Below are 17,483 nucleotides of genomic sequence, written 5' to 3'. Positions count from 1 at the left end.
CCTCTCTCCCCCTTTGCTCCCTTGGTGCCTGCATGCGTCCAGTGTCTCGGCCGGGTCCGAACCCCCGCCGCCTGCACCCCTCTCCCCCCCCACCCCCCACCACCACTCCGACACAACCAACACCCCTCCTCACCCCGACCATGGCAGGCAAACCGAGCAAGGCCCAAGTAGAGGCAACGGTGGAGGTGACCCACGTGCTGCGACCGCTGGCCAAGGCCGTGGTGGCCGGCCGCAAGGCCGTCGCCGCCTACCAGCCCTCGGCTGGGGTGGCGGCGGTGATGACGGCGCCGGTGGGCGATGTGGTTGATGCTGTCGGCGCCTACACCCGCGAGCTCGCGGCAGATGGCTTTGTCCGCCCGCGCCATGGTCCGCAGGGCGTCGAGCTGGTTCGCGACGTCGTCGCCGTCATGGAAGAGCTCTTTGCCGCAGGTACCGCCGCTGCCGAGCTGTCCGGCTCCGGGGTGGAGGCCACCGCCGAGGGCGCCATGGTTCTGCAGCTCAACGAGGTGCTCACTCCGCTCCGTGCTCTCCTGGCTGCCATGGACGTCGGCATCGACCGATCCGGTGGGGCGGCCGTAGGCGCAGCAGACGGGAACAGGCAGGTCAAACTCAAGATCTCCACCGCCCACACTGTGCACATGACCGTCACCCTCGGCATCATCATCGCTTGCATCTACCTGCTGTATGCGTACATGGACCGCGTCAACCGTGGCATCCCCATCAAGGCCCTCGGTGGGCTCTACGATGACACCGCTGCCAGCACCACCGAGTAGCTAGCGTCGTTTGACTCGTTCACTAGTCGTCGACAACCCGAAAGTACGCCGAGTGGCTGCCAACCTCCAGGCTCGTGACCGCCTCGCGGTTCGCGAGGACGGCGATGGCATCGGCAAGGGTCTCGTGCTCGAGCCGCGGTCCGCTCTCGCTCTCGACGTCATCGGCGTCGCTGTCTCCGGCACTGGTGGCCGTGGTGCTCGTGTCATCCTCGGTGGCGGTCAGGGTGTTGCTTGCGTCGCCGTTCTCGCCATTGGTGCGAGGGCCGGCAGCGCGGGCGCGGATGCCCTTGAACCGCTCCTGGGCAATGACAAGGCGCTCGAGGCGGCGCTTGCGAGCGGCGCGCTCGAGGATGGTGGCCTCGACAGTGTCTGCGGCGCAGAGGCGGTAGACGATCACCGGCTTGTCTTGGCCAATGCGATGGCAACGGTCCTGAGCCTGGAGGTCCATCTGCGGGTTGAGGTCCGAGTCAAAGATGATGACCGTGTCGGCCGAGGTGAGGTTGATGCCGAGGCCGCCGGCGCGGGTCGAGATGAGAAACAGGTGGACTCGCGAGTTGGGCGCATTAAAGTCGGCTATGGCCGCATCGCGCTCGTCGTGCTTGACCGAGCCGTCGATACGGCGGAACTCGTGGCCGCGGAGCCAGCAGTAGTCGTGCAGAATGTCAAGCATCTTGGTCATCTGCGAAAAACGAGAATGCGATGGCCGGCGGCGGCCAACGCGGTGACGAGTGCATCAAAGACCACCATCTTGCCCGATGCTGCCACCAGCTCCTCGGTGATGTGCAGCTGGCCGTCGGGAGTGAGCGGGTAGTCGAGGAGGTAGGGGTGGTTCGTCACCTTGCGCAGCTGCATGAACGCATTGTTGAGCGATGTAAACTTCTTGCGCTCGCCAGCCCGCGAGCTCGCGGCCGAAGCCTGCAGCAACGCCCGGAGCCGCGGCGCGTCACCGTTGGACGCATACAGCTCAGCCTGGCCGGCCGAGAGCGGCGCGTACACCAGGACCTCAGACTTGGCCGGCAGTTCCAGGGCGACCTCGGCCTTGAGGCGGCGGAGAAGGAACGGAGCGAGGATGGCGTGGAGCTTGGCGAGCACGTCGCGGGTGGCATCGTTGAGGCCAGCCTCGGGATCGAGGTTGAACCACTCCTCAAAGGCGTCGACGTCGTCAAAGAGTGCCGGGAGCAGAAAGTTGAGCAGTGACCAGAGCTCGGCGAGCGAGTTCTGCAGCGGCGTCCCGGTGAGCAGCAGGCGATTGGCGGCCGGGAAAGCCTTGAGCTTGCGCAGCAGGAGGCAGTTCATGTTCTTGAGCCGATGGCCCTCGTCGACCACCAGGTACTTCCACGGCGCCCGAGTAAGGATCTTGGCGTCGCGCATGGCAATCTCGTAGGTCGTGACCACTACATCAACACCGCTTCGCCGCGCCTTGGCATACGCCGCCGCCCGCTCCTCCTTCTCACCGTGGTGACGCAGGACAGAGAGACCCGGAGCAAACTGGGCGAGCTCGCGCATCCAGTTGGAGAGGGTCGAGAGCGGAACGACGACCAGAAACGGTCCAGGCACGCCGTGGTGCGCAAGATGCGCCAGCAGCGCAATGGTCTGCACCGTCTTGCCCAGGCCCATCTCGTCGGCGAGGATTCCGTTGAGCCCGTTCTCGTAGAGCGAGACCAGCCAGTGCAGGCCCTGCTCCTGGTATCCACGCAGCGATCCACGAAAGGTCGGCGGAGGCGCCAGCCGCGGCGCAGCGCCGACAGCAGCCACCGACTTTGAGCTGCTCGACTCGCCCAACTCGCTCGACTCGCCCGATTGGCACGACTCGCCCGACTTGCCCGTCTTGCCCAACTTGCCTGTAGAATCTACCCGGGACACGCCGCCCAGCCCCTTGGCGCGCTTGGCTGTAGGTGGGCTAGCGACGTCTGCAGCACACGCTGGGCACGGGTCCGCTTCTTGGATGTGGCTGGACCTGCCGTGGGGTTGGTCTCTGTCGCCGGCCGGGGCCTGGCCTCGTCTGCCGCCGCGCCGCCCATCGCTGTCACCACCGGCGCTACCAGCTTGGAGGCCAGGAAGGTCGAGTACAGCTGCGTCTTGTGGAGCAGGAACCGGAGACGGAGCAGCTTCTGCGCATCGAGCTCGGCATGGAATGCCTCCATCTGGGACTGTGGGGTGGCGGCCGTTGTTGCCATGGGGGTGAGGGATGCGCGTGGGGTGAGGTGTGCGTGAGGGGGGGGGGGGGGGGGAGGGAGGGGCTGTCGACTCGATGGCGGCAGCTCGGCCACCCGGTGGTGAGTACAGTTTGGATTTCATTGTGAGAGGTCGCCGACTGTGGTCAGATTCGAGCAGCATGTGGTCAGCGGTTGAGCTCGTGGAGCGCACGGGCGCGCTGTGGCGGCTGGGGCTGATCGACGAGTTTGCCGCGAGCGTCGGGGCGGCCGCGAGCGCGGGCGCGATGGACGGCATGGGCCGCGGCAAGTGCGCGAGAGGCGACCTTGGCAGCTGCCTTTTCGGCCTTGGAGCGAGCCTTGGCCGCCTTGCGCGCAGCTTTGGCCTGGGCTTTTGCCGCCTTGCGCGCAGCCTTGGCCTGAGCCTTGGCCGCCTTCCGCGCAGCCTTGGCCTCGGCGCGATCTGACTTGCGGACCGGCGGAGCCTCCTCAAGGGCGCAGCACATGGAGCAGCCGTACGAGAACTCAATGCCGTTGGGTGGGTGGACACGCGAGCATGTGCATGGCGAGAGCTCGTGGAACGGCTTGCGAGCAATAATCGGCGCAATGTCGTGGCAGGCATCGCAAAAGTGGGTGGTGCCCCAGCAGAGCCATGTTGCGAGGTTGCAGCAGAACCGGCACTTGTGCTGAATATATCGCGTTCCGTGTGTGGCGCAGCGAGTGATGAGCCCGTCGGTGTGCGCACAGTGCGAGCAAACGAAGGCGTCAGGATTGGGGGGTGGGCGTCGCCGGCGGCTTCGCACGCTGCCGCGCCGCCGTGGTACGGGTGATCACACTTGGAGCAGAGATAGTACCGCTGCGACGAGGCGTACGCCGCAATGGCGGCGTCCGATATGAACGCCACCTCTGAGTTACCGGCTAGCATCTCGGTGTGGAGTGCGTGCCGAGCGAGGGCGAGTACCTCGCCCTGCAGCCGCTGCAGCGGGCGGAGCCGCTTGGCGAGTACCTTGTGCGCGATCGGCGCGTTACAAAGCGGGCAGTCGAGAAAAGCAAATGAGATGTGGGCGTCGGGCCAGCGGGCGTCGAGTCGCGCCGTCACGCACGAGTAGTGGAAGACGTGCCCGCACGCGAGCTCGATCGATGGCGCAGACCGGATGTCGTCGACCCAGCATATCGAACAGTAGTCGTCAGCAGTGATCTGGGCATCGGCAGGAGCACATTCGGGCTCCAGGCATGGCAGGCAACGCTTCTCGCGTTTGACACCGCCACACGCGTGGCCGCACACGTGGGTCACCCGGCACGCAATCGCCCGCTTGGCAAGGCACGCCTCATCGACGCATACTTTGTCAAGCGCGGGTGCATCAGTCGGGTTCTCGGCAGTAGTCTCGGGGCTCAAAGGCTTGGCACAGTACCGACAGGCGCCGCACGCTGCCGTTGCTGCCGCCGAAGCGCAATCCATGCCTGTGTGGTACGGTATGGCGTTGCAGCCGGCGCAGAAGATGGTAGCGCACCGGCGACAGCGGAAGCGGTAGTCCCGGTGGTGGGCGTGTGCGCGCGGCGTGAGCGGCACACCGTTGTCGTCGCGGGCCCGCGCCGGCGTCGGCGGAACCACGCTCGCCTTTGACGGCGTCGTCATATGCTGCTCAAACACGTAGCCACAGGCCTCGTTGGGGCAGACCACCAGCGATGACGTAGCGAGCAAAAGCTTCCGCTCGTAGTCTGCTAGCGCACCAGGAAGCGAGGAGTCGAGCTCAGTAGCGTCGGCATACGCGTCGGTCGCCTCCAAGGCGGCCATGTGCGGTAGGACGTCGGCCGGGAGCAGCTCGGCGCTGCAGCCCCGGGACGGGCATCCCGGCGCCTTGCCGAGCGCCAGCGCCGAAAGCACCGCCGTCCCCAGACACTGTATGCACACACGATGCGAGCATTTGGCAAGCGAGGTGTGTGCGCTGTTCTCGTCGCCCGCTGCATCCGCATACAGGCCCGCGCAGGCGGCGCACGGTGAGCGGCGGGACGCAGCACGCGAAGCTGGCGAAGGGAGCGGCTCCGCAGCGTGTGGCAGTCTCCGTCGAGGCGGTGTCCTGGGCATAGTTGGGCTCTCTATCTGGGGCAGGTTGGAGACAGTGGAACCCGAGCGGAATCGCCGTAGCGCCGGCGAGAGGACCGACGGTGGTGAGGCGAACTCGGCCATGATGGCGCGCAGACGGGTGTCGAGCCAAAAACTCAAATTTTGTCGCGGGCCGAAACTGGCGAAAACCTGCGACGAGTGAGGGGCCGACGAATCTACAGTGCGCGCGGTGCGCGACGCGCTGCACGCGGACCGCAAACAGGTGGATGGACTCTGTGCGAAGGAGAGCAAGGACGGTTGAAGAGGGTGAAGGGTAAAGGTGTTGAGGGTGGAGGAGACGGTCGTCGGCGAAGGATGACAGGCGCCCTAGCGGCCATAGCCCTGAGTGTGACGCCACCTGACCAGACTGTGACGTTCGTGTGCGACCCGGAGGGGGCACACAGACGGGAGAATCACGTTCTTCCGCAGCGATGGTCCCCGCTTCGCGCTCCACCTGCGCATAGCTCACTCGAAATGGCCGCACAGCCCAACGTTAACCCTCTCGAGGCAGACACTGGGCAGAAGAAGGGGAGCAAGCAGCCGCTGCGTGCATTCTCCAAGTGCATCCTTCCCATCGCCAGCGACAGTGCCGTGTGGACCGATGCCAGGGCCAGGTTGCTGAGACTTGTCCGCGACTACTCTAACAACGAGGACAACATTGCACCACACGGCGTTGCCTCTGTCTTGCGGGACATGCTGGACTACAACGCAGAGCACAAGATCATTTCGCGACACATGGCCAACTCTGCTGCGGCTCTTGTCGACGACGCCCTCGTCCTGGCGGTCCTCAACGTCGCCTGCCGTCCACGCCCGGGCAAGCTCAACTCGAAGCAGGTGGCTGAGTGTACTCGGTTTGCTGATGCCGGCGTTGTTCATGGCCCTACCTTTGTGTCGATCTTTTGTGAGCGAGTCCATCGCTGGACCACGCAGCGGTCGAACCGCCTCGCGCGCAAGCGACGCTGCACGCCCGAGCAGATCGAGGCTTTCGACTTTGCCACGATCCACACTCTCAACGCTGACACCAACAAGATCAAGGCCTTCTTTGCCCCGTTTGCTTCCCACCTGGACGGTAGCGGCGGCAGCGACGGCAGCGCGAGCAGCGACGGCAGCGCGAGCAGCGACGGCAGCGCGAGCAGCGACGGCAGCGACGGCAGCGACGGCAGCGACGGCAGCGACGGCAGCGCGAGCAGCGACGGCAGCGACGGCAGCCACGGCAGCGACGGCAGCGACGGCAGCGCCAGCAGCCACGATGACGACGCAGCTGGCAACACCAGTGGCTCGGACTTCTCCTGGCCCTTGGGCGAGACGGACGACACCTACTCGGGCGAGAGCGAGGGCGATGGCTGTAACTTGTTCACAAACGACGCCGATGGCTCGGTGGCTCACATGGACCAGAGCGATGATGGTGCTGATTCTTTCGCACTCGAGGTACAGGACAACACCAACGCCATGCCCAGCTTCGGCTTGGATCTTCACGGTGGGTCCAACTCGAACCTCTATGGCTTGGACGCCTGCTACACATACCTGCCGCTCGATGTTGCCAGTGATGCACCTGACCCCAGTGCTTCCACCATCGATATCGACACCTTCGACCGCATCGTGCATTCCCCAGCGCAAGTCATCCTGGTCAACTCCCAGGACAGCGCCGCCTGCCTCGTCGATCAACCTCGCCGCCTGCTTCCTGTAGACTGGGTAGGATAGAGGCCCCGTGTTGTCTCGGCGATCCTCGGCCACGGCATGTTCCCTCACAAACTCACACCCGTACACAGTCAAGCACACACCAGACGATGAGAGGCGATGATCAGGATCATGATGACGGCGATGGTGGCGAGCGGGGGCACGCAAGCTCGCCGGCAAACCCCCGCAACGCACGCTTGACAGGCATGTGCGACCGCAATGCAATCAAAGTCGGTCACGTGCGGCACACGCCAGCAGCTGGCAGCACACCTCACTCTCTCCCGACATAGAAGCATGTTGCGCATCGTGCCGCTAGTCTCTGCTACTCTGCTCGCCCGTCTCGTCCTGCTTATGGTGGTGGCAGCCGCCGCTGCGGCCGTCTCGCCAGCCATCACCACGTCGGATACGCTCCCGCTCGTTGGCTCGAAAATCCTCGCCTCGGCAGTGGTGGACGAGTCCACCGTCCATGTCGCGTCGGCGGCAGGCATCTCGGTCTTTGTGGCTTCTACCTCCTCGGGACGCTTTGCCTCGGCTGCCAATGTCACCTGCGCGGACATCGTCGAGGCTTCCGGCATGGCCGACGGCTCGTCTGGCGCGTCATACTCGCATGTCACTGTCATCTCCTCGGCCTCGTTCCTCCCGCGCCGCCCGGCGCATGATCGCCGCGGCAACGACGGCCTCGACGGCGCTCTATGGGTGCTCGGCTTTGAGAGCGTCATTGTCGTCATTGACGCCGATGCCCTCGCTCATGGCTCGATCGTGGTTGTCGACGCCCATGAGGCCTCGGGCGGTATTTGGCTGCCGATTGCAGATCCGCTCGCCCGCAAGGTCTACTTTGATGGCATCCAGTCGACCTCGTTTGAGTCGTCAAGTCCGTACTTTGAGTACCGAGTCGTGTATGCGCCCGATGAGCCGCCGGTCGACGAGTCGTACTTTATGGCGTACATGATGCCCAACACAGATGTTTGCGAGACCGCTGCGCCAGCTCTCTCGGGTGACCTTGTCTTTAGCTTGCCGTGGAGCAACAATGCCAAGCTTGCCGACGCCCGTCTAGGCAACTTCACAACGTCTAGTCTCGTCACCGTCCGAGTCGCGGCATGCACCCAGTGGCCGCCCAAGCCCGAGTGCTACCCGGTCGCACACCCAATCGCGCTCGAGAGCTGCCCTGGCGCCGCGCATGCCACGTCTGTCGATGTCTCAGGCGCCGGCCCGGTCTCGGACACATACTACGGCCTGCGCCTTGCGTACTATGATAGCCACAGCGGCGCTGTTGGTATCTGCCTCCTCATCCTTGACGCCACCAACGACTACGCGCTTTCCAGCTCGATGACGCTGCCGCTGTTCCCGACATCGTTCAGCACCGCCCTGGCGCAGCCGACGCTCTCACAGTACATCGAACTCGACCTGACTCAGCAAGGCTCGGCTGGCTGCCCGTTCCGCAACATCGGCAAGTGTCCGGGCGTCCTCACCTCGGCGTCGATCGACAACAGCGGCTCAGTGTCGAGCATGACCGAGCTCAATGTGACCGGTGTCCGGGTGCCCACCGGCGAAATGACGGCGCACTCGCTGAGCGACGGCAGCTACCTTGTTGTCAACACGCCGTACCAGCAGTACTGGGACACCGTCCAGATCCTTCGCGTCACGCCTGAGACATCACTCAAGTCGCAGGCGGCTCTTGCGGCTGCTACCACAGTCCCGCGCGTGGAAGCTACGGCGCCGGTGTCACTTGCCAACGCAACGCGACTCGAGCTCAACGTCACGGCGCCGGCGCGCTTCAAGGGCCTCGTTGCGCAGTTTACTTTTGAGGTCTCCACGAGGTTTTCCACGCTCCAGTTTGTGGTGACAGGCACCGAGGAGGCGACGGCTATGGCCGCCAGCATCGAGCTCGGCTCGCAGCGCGCCAGTCTGCCGTTTCCGTCATCAGGCCTCACGCCCAACAACTTTTCGACTGTCTTTGTCGACGCCGGCCTAGCCACCATCAACGTCACCTGCCAAACCTCAGCGGCGTTCTGCGCCTTTTCGGTCATCGCGTACGAGCTGCCGGTCACCCACTTTCTCGGCCCTCATCCGCGGTTCCTTCCTTGGTCGGTCTCGCCCAACATCTACGGCCAGGTCCCGGTGCCAGACTTTGTGGTGGCGGGCGCCCACGGCGGCGACGTGTTTGTCACTACCAAGCTGTGGCAGAACGGAACCCAGGTGTACTCGGCGTGGGCCGTCGACGGTGACGCCGTTGTGGCGGCCGGGCGCATCGAGCTCAACTCGGTCGTCGCGGTCTCGTATTCGTCGCAGTACGCATACTCCAAGGCGGTTGTCCTGCGAAAGATCGGCTCCGAGTCTGGGATCGAAGCGGCTGTGGTCGATCTGACGACGCTCAAGATTGTCAACGCCTTTGACGCCAACCCCAACGGTGTGGTTATCGGGTCGACTGACGTCATCACCGCCGGCTTCAACGAGGCCACGTCTACGTACGTGGTGTACATTGGGAACAACGCGACGGTGTTTGACATCAAGTCCTCTGCGGTTGTGAACTCGTTTGTCACCAACTTTATGCACACCAACGTCGATTGTCCCACGAGGGGCTCGACAAACATCGCCGTCGACTCGCGTGGCTTTCTCTACACCTCAACCTCGTGCGCCGGCTTTGGCACCATTCGGATCTACGACTCGGCATCTGGGGCGCAGGTGTACACCTTCCGACACGGCTCGTCGATGATTCCGGCGCAGTCACCTGGCGGCCTCCTCTCGCCGGCGTTCATCGCGTTTGACGACATGGCCTGCCTCGGGACAACCTGCTTTTCGGGCGCGCTGCGGTACACGGTCGGCTCGGCTCGCACCGGTGAGATCGTGCTTGCGCACGTGCCGACGACCGACGAACAGCTTCTGATCACGTATGGGACGTTTTCCAACGGCGTTGTCGGGCGGCGCGAGCTCGGGCACAACGGTGTGGGCCTCGGCAAGGTGGCGTGGAAGTGGCAGTTCCCGTACATTGTCCATGGCTCGTCAATCGACAGTGCGTCAACGGCTTACCCGGTCGTCTCGGCCAATGCGGTGTGGCAGATTGACTCGTTCAACGTCGCCTTTGCGGCCGGTGACCTGGCAACTGGCACCACGGCGCTCGCCACCATCTGGCCGTTCGATGCCGGCGTCCACGGCTCTGTTACTGCCTTTCCGCACTCGTTTGATGGCGTGGTGGCGTCAGTGGCCAACCCCAACGCAGTCTACATCCTCGTCAACACCTACTTTGGCCAGTTTGCCCTCGTCCAGACACTGTCGTAGACGGATGTGGCGGGATGTGGCGGGATGCGGCGGCACGAGAGATAAATGGCAATGACTAAGACAGGCAGTGACGGGCGGGTGGGCGGGCGATGTGATGGTCCGCGGGCGTCGGGCCGACCGACGGCCGCTCGCCAGCGGGAGCTGGAGTCACGCGGCAACAGAGCTACGACTGCGACGACACACCACTCTCGTTGTCGGGCTAGGACAAGAATGGCTTCGTCTGAGATTAACGTGCCGCATGCGGGCCTGATGGCTGCTGCCTTCTGCCTCGACGCGCACTGCGCTGCGCCCAACGATGCCTTCCTTCTGTGCAAGGCGTCGTCGGCCAACCCGGAGGCGTGCCTGCGGGAGGGCCGGGCCGTGACCGAGTGCGCCGCACAAGTGTATGCCACGGCGAATGAGGGGGCAGGAAGCGAGGAGGGGGCGAGGAGGGGGGAAGGGGGAAGGGGGGAGGGGGGAGGGCGCCAGTGCGGGGCTTGCCCGGTGGCGGTGGTGGCGGTGGCTGCAGCTGGCGGGATGCCACCCGGCCACCCAGGGCCATTTTTGGGCTGGTTGGCGGTGGGGGTGGCGGGCACGGGGTGCCGGAGGGGGGGGGGGGGGGGGGGGGGGTACCAGAGGAATAGGGACTCACTGTGAGTGTGTGGTGGCGGTGGTGGCGGTGGCTGGACTGGGTGGTTGCTGCTGGTTGCTGGCTCCTGGCTGCTGGCTGCTGGCTCCTGGCTCCTGGCTGCTGGCGGGTCCGGGCGGATCGGTGAGGGGGATAGACTCGGCGCGGTGGAGGCGCAGTGCAACGAGACATACGCGGCGCTGACCAAGTGCCTTGATGCCAACTCGCTGGCGTACAACGAGTGCCGGGCCCAGGTCAACGCCTTTGAGGCGTGCTGGTCCGCTCCCGAGTTCAAGGCTGAGGCGGTCAACGCTCCGCAGCCGCAGTAAACTTGGCTTGATAGTGACGACAATGACGATGATGGCGATGACGGCCATAGAGTCGGCAGTTGTGCGATCGGAGCAGTTACAAGACGTATTTACGCGCCAACAAGGAGGGCGTACTGGTTGGGGAAGGTCTCCCAGTACTCGGGGACCTCGTCAAGAGCGATGTTCCAGACAGACGAGAACGAGGTGTCGGTGTAGACTAGCCAAGCGACAAAGAGGATGGCGGTGACGGTAAAGTTGTAGAAGAGGAAACGGCCGTTGACATCGAGGCCGTCGCCGCGGGCGGCGAGGCGCCACATGATGACGAGCATGATGGAGTAGGTGACGATGAAGAGCGGCCAGACCTGGCCCTCGACGATGAGGTACCAGTAGAAGAGCGAGCCAAAGGGAAGAAGGGCCCAGGCCGAGAGCGGGAGCGAGGCCGAGGCCGAGGCCGAGTCGCGCGGGGCCGAGGCGGCAAAAAAGTGACGAGGAAGGCGCCAAAGTAGGCGAGGTACCACAGGTCGTGGCCGATGTGCTCGTCGTACGAGTAGAGGAGCTCAAAGATGTCGACGATGGCGTCGTTTCCGAGTTCGCGCATGACCTTGTTCTCGCGCACGCTCACCGAGAGATCGTACGAGCAGTTCTGCACAAGCTTGGACTGGATCGAGTCGCCGACAAGGTGCATGGAGGCGCCGAGAGTAAAGATGATGACAATGAGGTACTTGACCCACGATGGGACGCGCGAGTTGCGCGCCTTGTCCATCAGCAGCAGGAGCAGAAACGGCGTGAGCACGTTGTACGCCATGTGGAAGTAGTCGCCCACGCCCGGGCTGTTCGAGCCGAGAAAACGGAAGTAAAAGTTGCCGACCGGCCGGCCAAAGTCGAGGATCCAGTTCTCGAGGATCCAGTTCTCCAGGATCATGACAAAGAAGAGCCAAAACTCAAACGACGCCCTGGTAAAGCGGCGACGAGTTTGGCGCGGCACGGACAGCCGGTGCATCGCCCGGCGCCGCCGATTGCGCCGCCGCCGATTGCGCCAGCGCCTTGACCGGCGTCTTGGTCTTGGCCGACGACTTGGTCTTGGCCGACGACTTGGTCTTGGCCGACGACTTGGTCTTGGCCGACGACTTGGTCTTGGCCGACGACTTGGTCTTGGCCGATGCCTTCTTGCTCTTGGTCGCCGACGTCTTCTTGCCCTTGGCCGACGACTTGGCCGCCGTTTTGGCGCGCGACGAGGTGCGCGGCGAAGAGCCCCGTGAGCGCGGCGAAGAGCCCCGCGAGCGCGGCGACTCGTCAGCCTTGTTCTCCGACCGCGGCTGTGAGCGTGAGCGTGTCGACACCATCCCTTTGTGCTTGCTTGCGAAACAGAGCGAGGTGTGTGCCTGTTGCGCTCACCGCGCCTGTGCCGGCGCCCTCGTGACCGGTGGGTGTCAGTCGTGACACGCCGTTTCGCGCCAAAACGACGATGAAACATACCACCACCACCGCCAAAGCCATGCCACATGGCTCTGCACGCTTCGTGTGATTGGCTTGTGCGACAGCGATGGGAGGAAGGAGGGGGGCAGGGGAGGAGAGGGGGGGGGATCTGCGAGTGCAAATTACCCATAGCTCCTGGTCATGGGTCGTATGGTGTGGATGGCTGACTGGCTCCGACATGGCGGTGGCGTGGCGGTGGCGTGGTAGGGGGGTCCATCAGGCGGACATGGTTGTGCTGCGATGATGCCGAGGGGCACGACTACGGTCATGGCTATGACTGTGGCTATGGCATTGGTTGTTGTTGCTGTTGTGGCATTGCCCTCTAGCTCGATGGTCGCCAAGCCATCGATGCCGCCGTCGATTTCCTACACGGCGACCATCGAGGTGACCGTTGGTCCCTCCCTACCAGTTTGAGGTTGGGGTCAAGGGCGCCGTGCTGCGGTCGGTGCTATGGCTCAACATGCATGTTGTCAACTCGACGATGCCGACGATTGTGGCGCCGGATACAACCGTGCTGGCGGTCGAGTCGCTCCAGACGACGGTATCCTACTCGGACGTCAATGCGAACTGCCATGTCATCTGCACCCACGGCGCGACGTGCGGCGGCGGCATGTGCACTGTCGAGGCCAGCGATCTCCGGCTTGAGCTGTGGATCTTTGTGGTCAACGCTGTGGCCAACGGCACGTGCGCTGACGGTGAGGGCTCCAAGTGGCTGGCTGTCGAGCCGAGCGGCACGACCATAGCTGCCTACTGCTTTGACAGCAGCGCCCAGCTTGTGTCAGTCGAGCTGACGCAGACGTTGGGCGGCGAGACGGCATCGTACGTGTAAACTTTATCACCATTGATCCTGTTGCGCCGCCGGAGAAGTACATTGTGGTGCCGCCGTGGTGCATGTGCCCTCTGCCGTCGAGCAGCGCCGAGAAGTGAGTGGTCCCAGTAAAACGGAAGCAGCTACGGCTCGCGTTGGGCGGCAAGCCACGCGATGGAAACGGGATTGGTGGGGAAGGAGCGGACGCAGGCGGCAAAGATGTGATCGCCGTAGTGCAATGCGTCTTCAAAGCGACCCTCGTACTTCTGGAAGATGGCAGCGTCGGCGGCCTCGGCGTCGAGAGGGCGGCGGCCTGGAGCGTAGGCAAAGCGCGACGAATCGAGCGGGGTAAACGTGGCGTCCAGGTCCGGCTCGACAAAGAACGGAACCGAGAAGCGCGGCATGGTCGACGACGGTGAGATGACTCGGTGATTAGTGGCGCGGATGTATCCGTTGGTCCACACCTCGAGCAGATCGCCAAAGTTGAGCACAAAAGTGCCTGACCGCGGCGGCACGTCGCGCCACACGCCGGGCTCGATCTCGACCTGCAAGCCGCCGATATCGTCCGTGGCAAGAAGCGTGAGCATGCCAAAGTCTGAGTGCTCGCCTACGCCGATGCGCGGCGCTCCGGCCTGCGGCGGATACCGCAGCAGGCGGAGGAGGGCAAAGCCGGCCGCATCGGGCCGCCCAGCCGGCCGCCGAGTGTAGACCGAGGTAAAGGTGTCGAGCGGGAGATCGAGCGCAGCCGCAAGAATGGTCATGATTCGCAGGCCGAGCTCGCGCATGGCGTCCATGTATGCGTAGATGCGTGGCGCCAGCATCGGCGCGGCGGCCGGCCACTGGTTGGCGCCGGCAAGAAGGCCGGCCCAGGCGCCTGTAGCGGCGGCAGCAGCCACCGCATCCTGGCCCACGGGCGGGTGCTCGAGACCAACATCAAAGGTTTCCTTAAAGTCGGGCACGCCGAGAGTGATCTCCTCACCCACGCGCGCGTAACCACGAAATGACAGCGACCCGTTGATGTGCACCGCCTCCTTCTCGGCCTGGTCGAGTGAAAAAACCTCACTTGCCGCTGCCAGGACGTCATCGACAACCTCAACGGGCACGCCGTGGTTGACGACACGGAGAAAGCCAACGGTGTGGCAGGCATGGGCGAGTGCAGCGAGCGCCTCGGCTGTGGGAGCATCTTCCAGAGCCGCTACATCGAGCTCGGGAACCACGTCGGGCTTGGGCAGCGTGTGCGGGATGGCGTCGGTCATGGTCAGGGGGAGGGCAGGTGCGGTGAAGACGCGTGTGCGAGTTCAAGGTTGGCACCCACGTGATTTGCACATCACTAGCATGTGACTTGGCCCAACGAGCCATTCGATCGACTGCGGGCCTCCCGCATGTGCGCAATTGCAATGTGCTTGGATGGCATGTTGGACGGGAGGGGGGCGGATCGAGCTACTGCAACTTTGGCCGAGAGACCCAAGCTGCTCTCGGCGGCCCAGAAAGCAGAGGGCTCGGATGACCCGAAATCCTCGGAGATCACGACAGCGCGGGTTGAGAGAGATGACAGCGGAGGCCGATGGCAGGGTCGCTGCCACAGTTGGCAAAGTAGCAGTTGCTACAATGCTATTATGGACGGCGAACAGGCACGATGAGATATGCGTGTGCAACTCTCCGCCGACAGGTTTTTTTCCGGCTGGACCAGCGATAAGCCCTGGAGCCTGCTCAGTCCCGACGCCAGGTCACTGCCCATCACAAATAGAGTTGCCCAATAGTATACCGCTGCCCTTGCGAGCTGGATTGCTCTACCTTTGCACATGCCTTGCGGCGAAGCGTCTGGGAAGCCGCGACTCGAGCACGACTGCCAAAATCAAAGATCACATTGGAGTGACATAGTAACCACGACCTGTCTTATTTGGCCACGGCGGGGCAGGCAAGCAGACCTCGCCCAAGCGATGTGGGACAATTTAAAGAGTACGGACGCAGCGAGGGGATGTTGTACTTGATTCTGCCGATAGGTGCCCGATGGGAACAGGTCCCCGTCCGATGAATCGATGGCGATCGAGTGAGAGCGCCTTCTATTTCTCCCCCCCCCCCCATTCCCCTCCGGTCGGCGGCCGAATCAACCGTTGCGCTGCTTCCGTTTGTGTTCATTGGCCATTGGCCTCGCTCCGGGTTGCGAGCTTGGCGGGGCCGTGGGCCAAGGGCAAGGGCAAGTGACGGTCACCTCTACCCATCTCTCTCTTCCCACCCCCTTCCCCCCTCCTCATCACACGTGCATGTCGTACGGTGGCGGTGGCGACGGGTACGGCCCTGGTTACGGGAGCAGCGGCGGCGGCGGATATGGTGGTGGCTACGCGAGTGGTGGACGAGGCGGTGGCCGAGGTGCTGGTGGTGGAGGTTACGGAGGTGCTCAGCATGGCGGTGGCGGCGGCGGGTACGGTGGTGCTGGACATGGTGTCGGAGGCTACGGCGGCGGAGGCTACGGCGGCGCGCAAGGCGGTGGCGGCGGCGGGTACGGTGGCGGATACGCCAGTGGCGGAGGTGGATACGGTGGCGGACACGGCGGTGGCGGGCACGGCGGTGGCGGACACGGCGGACCGAATCGCGCCGGCCGGGCGCACGCGCTGGACTCGATCAATTCGTCTGGCGGCGGATACGGCGGCGGAGCACCGCGCTCGCACGGCTCGCCCAGCTACCCGCCGCGGCTCAACCAGCCGCCGTCGTCGCACTCTGACCAGCGGACCCACTACCCACCGCGGATGGCAAGCGAGCAGTACGAACGAGCCCGGGCGTCACCGGCGGCGCCGTCGCCAGCACGCGGTAGCGGTGGCGGTGGCGGCGGCGGGCAGGGTGGTGGCTATGGCGGCGGCGGTGGTGGCGGTGGCGGCAGACAGAGCGGCGGCTACAGCGGAGGACCAGGTCCTGGGTACGGCGGCGGGTATGCGTCGGCTGCGCCAGCGGCTCAGCCGGTGCACACACTGCCGGCGTCTGTAAGCTCGTCGTCGGCAAGCAAGCCGGTGCCGCGGCTGCGCGATGCCGACTGGGACGTGCTGGGCATCAAGCCGGAGCGTGCGGAGCACAAGCGGCCGCCGCCGCTCGCGCCGCACCTTAACCGGCGGTACGAGAAGCGGCGGCAGGCCAAGCCGACGTTTGAGCTGACGCAGGCCGATCCGACGACCTCGTTTTTTGTGCCCGAGGGCGAGCGGCTCGACCACGCGCCGCTAACCAACATCAACAAGGAGGACAAGGCCCGGCGCGCCAAGTTGCGCCAGTCGAAAATCCAGTCGTTGCAGGCTTCGCGCAAGCAGTACATCTCGTCGGTCTTTGGCGCAGACACCCATGCCGACGCCCGCGAGGAGGCCCGGCTGCGCGGCATCGCTCGCCAGCGCGCCCGCTACATGGAGAGTCTTTCGCGGAAGCCGCGCTACGAAAAGGGCTGGGGATAGACGCTGTGGCTGCCGGGTGAGTGTTATGGCAGGCCTGCTCTGCTGGCAAGCGTATGGCGACGGCAGCGATGAATGAACTACGCATATGGCTGCTTATGCGGCGGTGCTGGGGCAGGTGCAGTACGAGGGGATGGCAAAGGCCGAGGCCGGCGTCGGCTTGGCCTGGACGTTGGAGAACTTGATGACTATCGAGCCGCCGGCGTTGCCTGCGATCTTGATGGCGTGCATGGTTGAGCCGACAAAACAGTAGGTGAAGGTCGAGTCGTACGCGCCCTTGACCACAAACTTGTCGCCGGTCGGCTTGTCGTTGACCAGGGCGCAGGTGCCCGAGTACGCGGCGTCGCCGAGCAAAAGCCATGGCTCAAGCGGAATCATCCATGTGCCGTAGGCCAGCGTTTCGGGCACACACAGTGCGCCGGTGCAGTTGACGCCAGCGAGGCAGCCGACAAGGCACTTGCTCTGCTCGGGCCAGTACTGCACCTCTGACTCGCCCACAGCCACCGAGACCGGGTAGCCCGGAATCGAGCCCGACTTGACCGTATCCCACCGCGCCGCCTGCAGCTCCTCCGACCACATGCCGGCCATCTCCAGCCAGAACGACTCGCCCGACGGGAAGGTCGTCGTCACGTTGGCGCTGAAGGTCAGCTGGGCAGGCACGACAGGTGCAGGCGGCGACGAGGCAGAGCTGGCCGTCCCCACAGTCACAGAGCCAGAGACAAGCCACCCATGGGCCACCGCAAGTACAAGCACAGCAACAGCAGCGAGGACACGCATTTGCATGCGTTTGTATGTGTGTGTGTGTACGTAGAGGGGGAGGAGGGAGGGAGGGAGTGTAGTGGTGTCGGAGGCTGTGGGGCGAGGGGGGGG

The 17,483-nt window shown here is 64.4% G+C and overlaps 9 protein-coding genes across 9 annotated transcripts in view; 4 read left to right on the top strand and 5 right to left on the bottom strand.

Annotated features, from left to right (window-relative positions):
* Window positions 1–795: 795 nt before the first annotated feature.
* On the bottom strand, window positions 796–2,950 carry AMSG_11850 (uncharacterized protein; the record flags this gene model as incomplete). Its single annotated transcript, XM_013902775.1, has 3 exons — window positions 796–1,452; window positions 1,500–2,662; window positions 2,695–2,950. 3 exons carry the CDS (start codon window positions 2,948–2,950, stop codon window positions 796–798), a joined length of 2,076 nt encoding a protein of 691 aa, XP_013758229.1.
* Window positions 2,951–3,114: 164 nt separating this feature from the next.
* On the bottom strand, window positions 3,115–4,721 carry AMSG_05111 (uncharacterized protein; the record flags this gene model as incomplete). Its single annotated transcript, XM_013902710.1, has 2 exons — window positions 3,115–3,612; window positions 3,672–4,721. The coding sequence occupies 2 exons, from the start codon at window positions 4,719–4,721 to the stop codon at window positions 3,115–3,117; spliced, it is 1,548 nt and encodes a 515-aa protein (XP_013758164.1).
* A 783-nt stretch (window positions 4,722–5,504) lies between these two features.
* On the top strand, window positions 5,505–6,717 carry AMSG_05110 (uncharacterized protein; the record flags this gene model as incomplete). Its single annotated transcript, XM_013902709.1, has 2 exons — window positions 5,505–6,591; window positions 6,674–6,717. 2 exons carry the CDS (start codon window positions 5,505–5,507, stop codon window positions 6,715–6,717), a joined length of 1,131 nt encoding a protein of 376 aa, XP_013758163.1.
* A 284-nt stretch (window positions 6,718–7,001) lies between these two features.
* Window positions 7,002–10,919, top strand: AMSG_11849 (uncharacterized protein; the record flags this gene model as incomplete). The annotated part of the gene is made up of 3 exons (XM_013902774.1): window positions 7,002–9,979; window positions 10,193–10,366; window positions 10,748–10,919. The coding sequence occupies 3 exons, from the start codon at window positions 7,002–7,004 to the stop codon at window positions 10,917–10,919; spliced, it is 3,324 nt and encodes a 1,107-aa protein (XP_013758228.1).
* An 89-nt stretch (window positions 10,920–11,008) lies between these two features.
* On the bottom strand, window positions 11,009–12,264 carry AMSG_05107 (ceroid-lipofuscinosis; the record flags this gene model as incomplete). Its single annotated transcript, XM_013902708.1, has 3 exons — window positions 11,888–12,264; window positions 11,386–11,838; window positions 11,009–11,266 (listed from the first exon to the last, which is right to left on the bottom strand). The coding sequence occupies exons 1-3, from the start codon at window positions 12,239–12,241 to the stop codon at window positions 11,009–11,011; spliced, it is 1,065 nt and encodes a 354-aa protein (XP_013758162.1). The 5' UTR covers window positions 12,242–12,264.
* A 377-nt stretch (window positions 12,265–12,641) lies between these two features.
* Window positions 12,642–13,203, top strand: AMSG_05106 (uncharacterized protein; the record flags this gene model as incomplete). The annotated part of the gene is made up of 2 exons (XM_013902707.1): window positions 12,642–12,758; window positions 12,784–13,203. The coding sequence occupies 2 exons, from the start codon at window positions 12,642–12,644 to the stop codon at window positions 13,201–13,203; spliced, it is 537 nt and encodes a 178-aa protein (XP_013758161.1).
* Window positions 13,204–13,325: 122 nt separating this feature from the next.
* Window positions 13,326–14,438, bottom strand: AMSG_05105 (iron/ascorbate-dependent oxidoreductase; the record flags this gene model as incomplete). Its single annotated transcript, XM_013902706.1, has 1 exon — window positions 13,326–14,438. The coding sequence occupies one exon, from the start codon at window positions 14,436–14,438 to the stop codon at window positions 13,326–13,328; it is 1,113 nt and encodes a 370-aa protein (XP_013758160.1).
* A 1,072-nt stretch (window positions 14,439–15,510) lies between these two features.
* Window positions 15,511–16,708, top strand: AMSG_05104 (uncharacterized protein; the record flags this gene model as incomplete). The annotated part of the gene is made up of 2 exons (XM_013902705.1): window positions 15,511–15,604; window positions 15,634–16,708. The coding sequence occupies 2 exons, from the start codon at window positions 15,511–15,513 to the stop codon at window positions 16,614–16,616; spliced, it is 1,077 nt and encodes a 358-aa protein (XP_013758159.1). The 3' UTR covers window positions 16,617–16,708.
* A 1-nt stretch (window position 16,709) lies between these two features.
* Window positions 16,710–17,483, bottom strand: part of AMSG_05103 (uncharacterized protein) — a gene marked incomplete at its 3' end in the record, with an annotated part of 1,978 nt that continues 1,204 nt past the window's right edge. The window contains exon 2 of the mRNA XM_013902704.1: window positions 16,710–17,301. Within this exon, the coding sequence (XP_013758158.1) occupies window positions 16,710–17,301 (592 nt within the window). The remainder of the gene's footprint in view (window positions 17,302–17,483) is intronic.

Source organism: Thecamonas trahens (assembly GCF_000142905.1).
Source record: "Thecamonas trahens ATCC 50062 unplaced genomic scaffold supercont1.21, whole genome shotgun sequence".
In the NCBI taxonomy this organism is placed as follows: Eukaryota; order Apusomonadida; family Apusomonadidae; genus Thecamonas; species Thecamonas trahens.
Note: the sequence above shows the minus strand (reverse complement) of the source record. Positions and strands in the feature narration are given on the sequence as shown.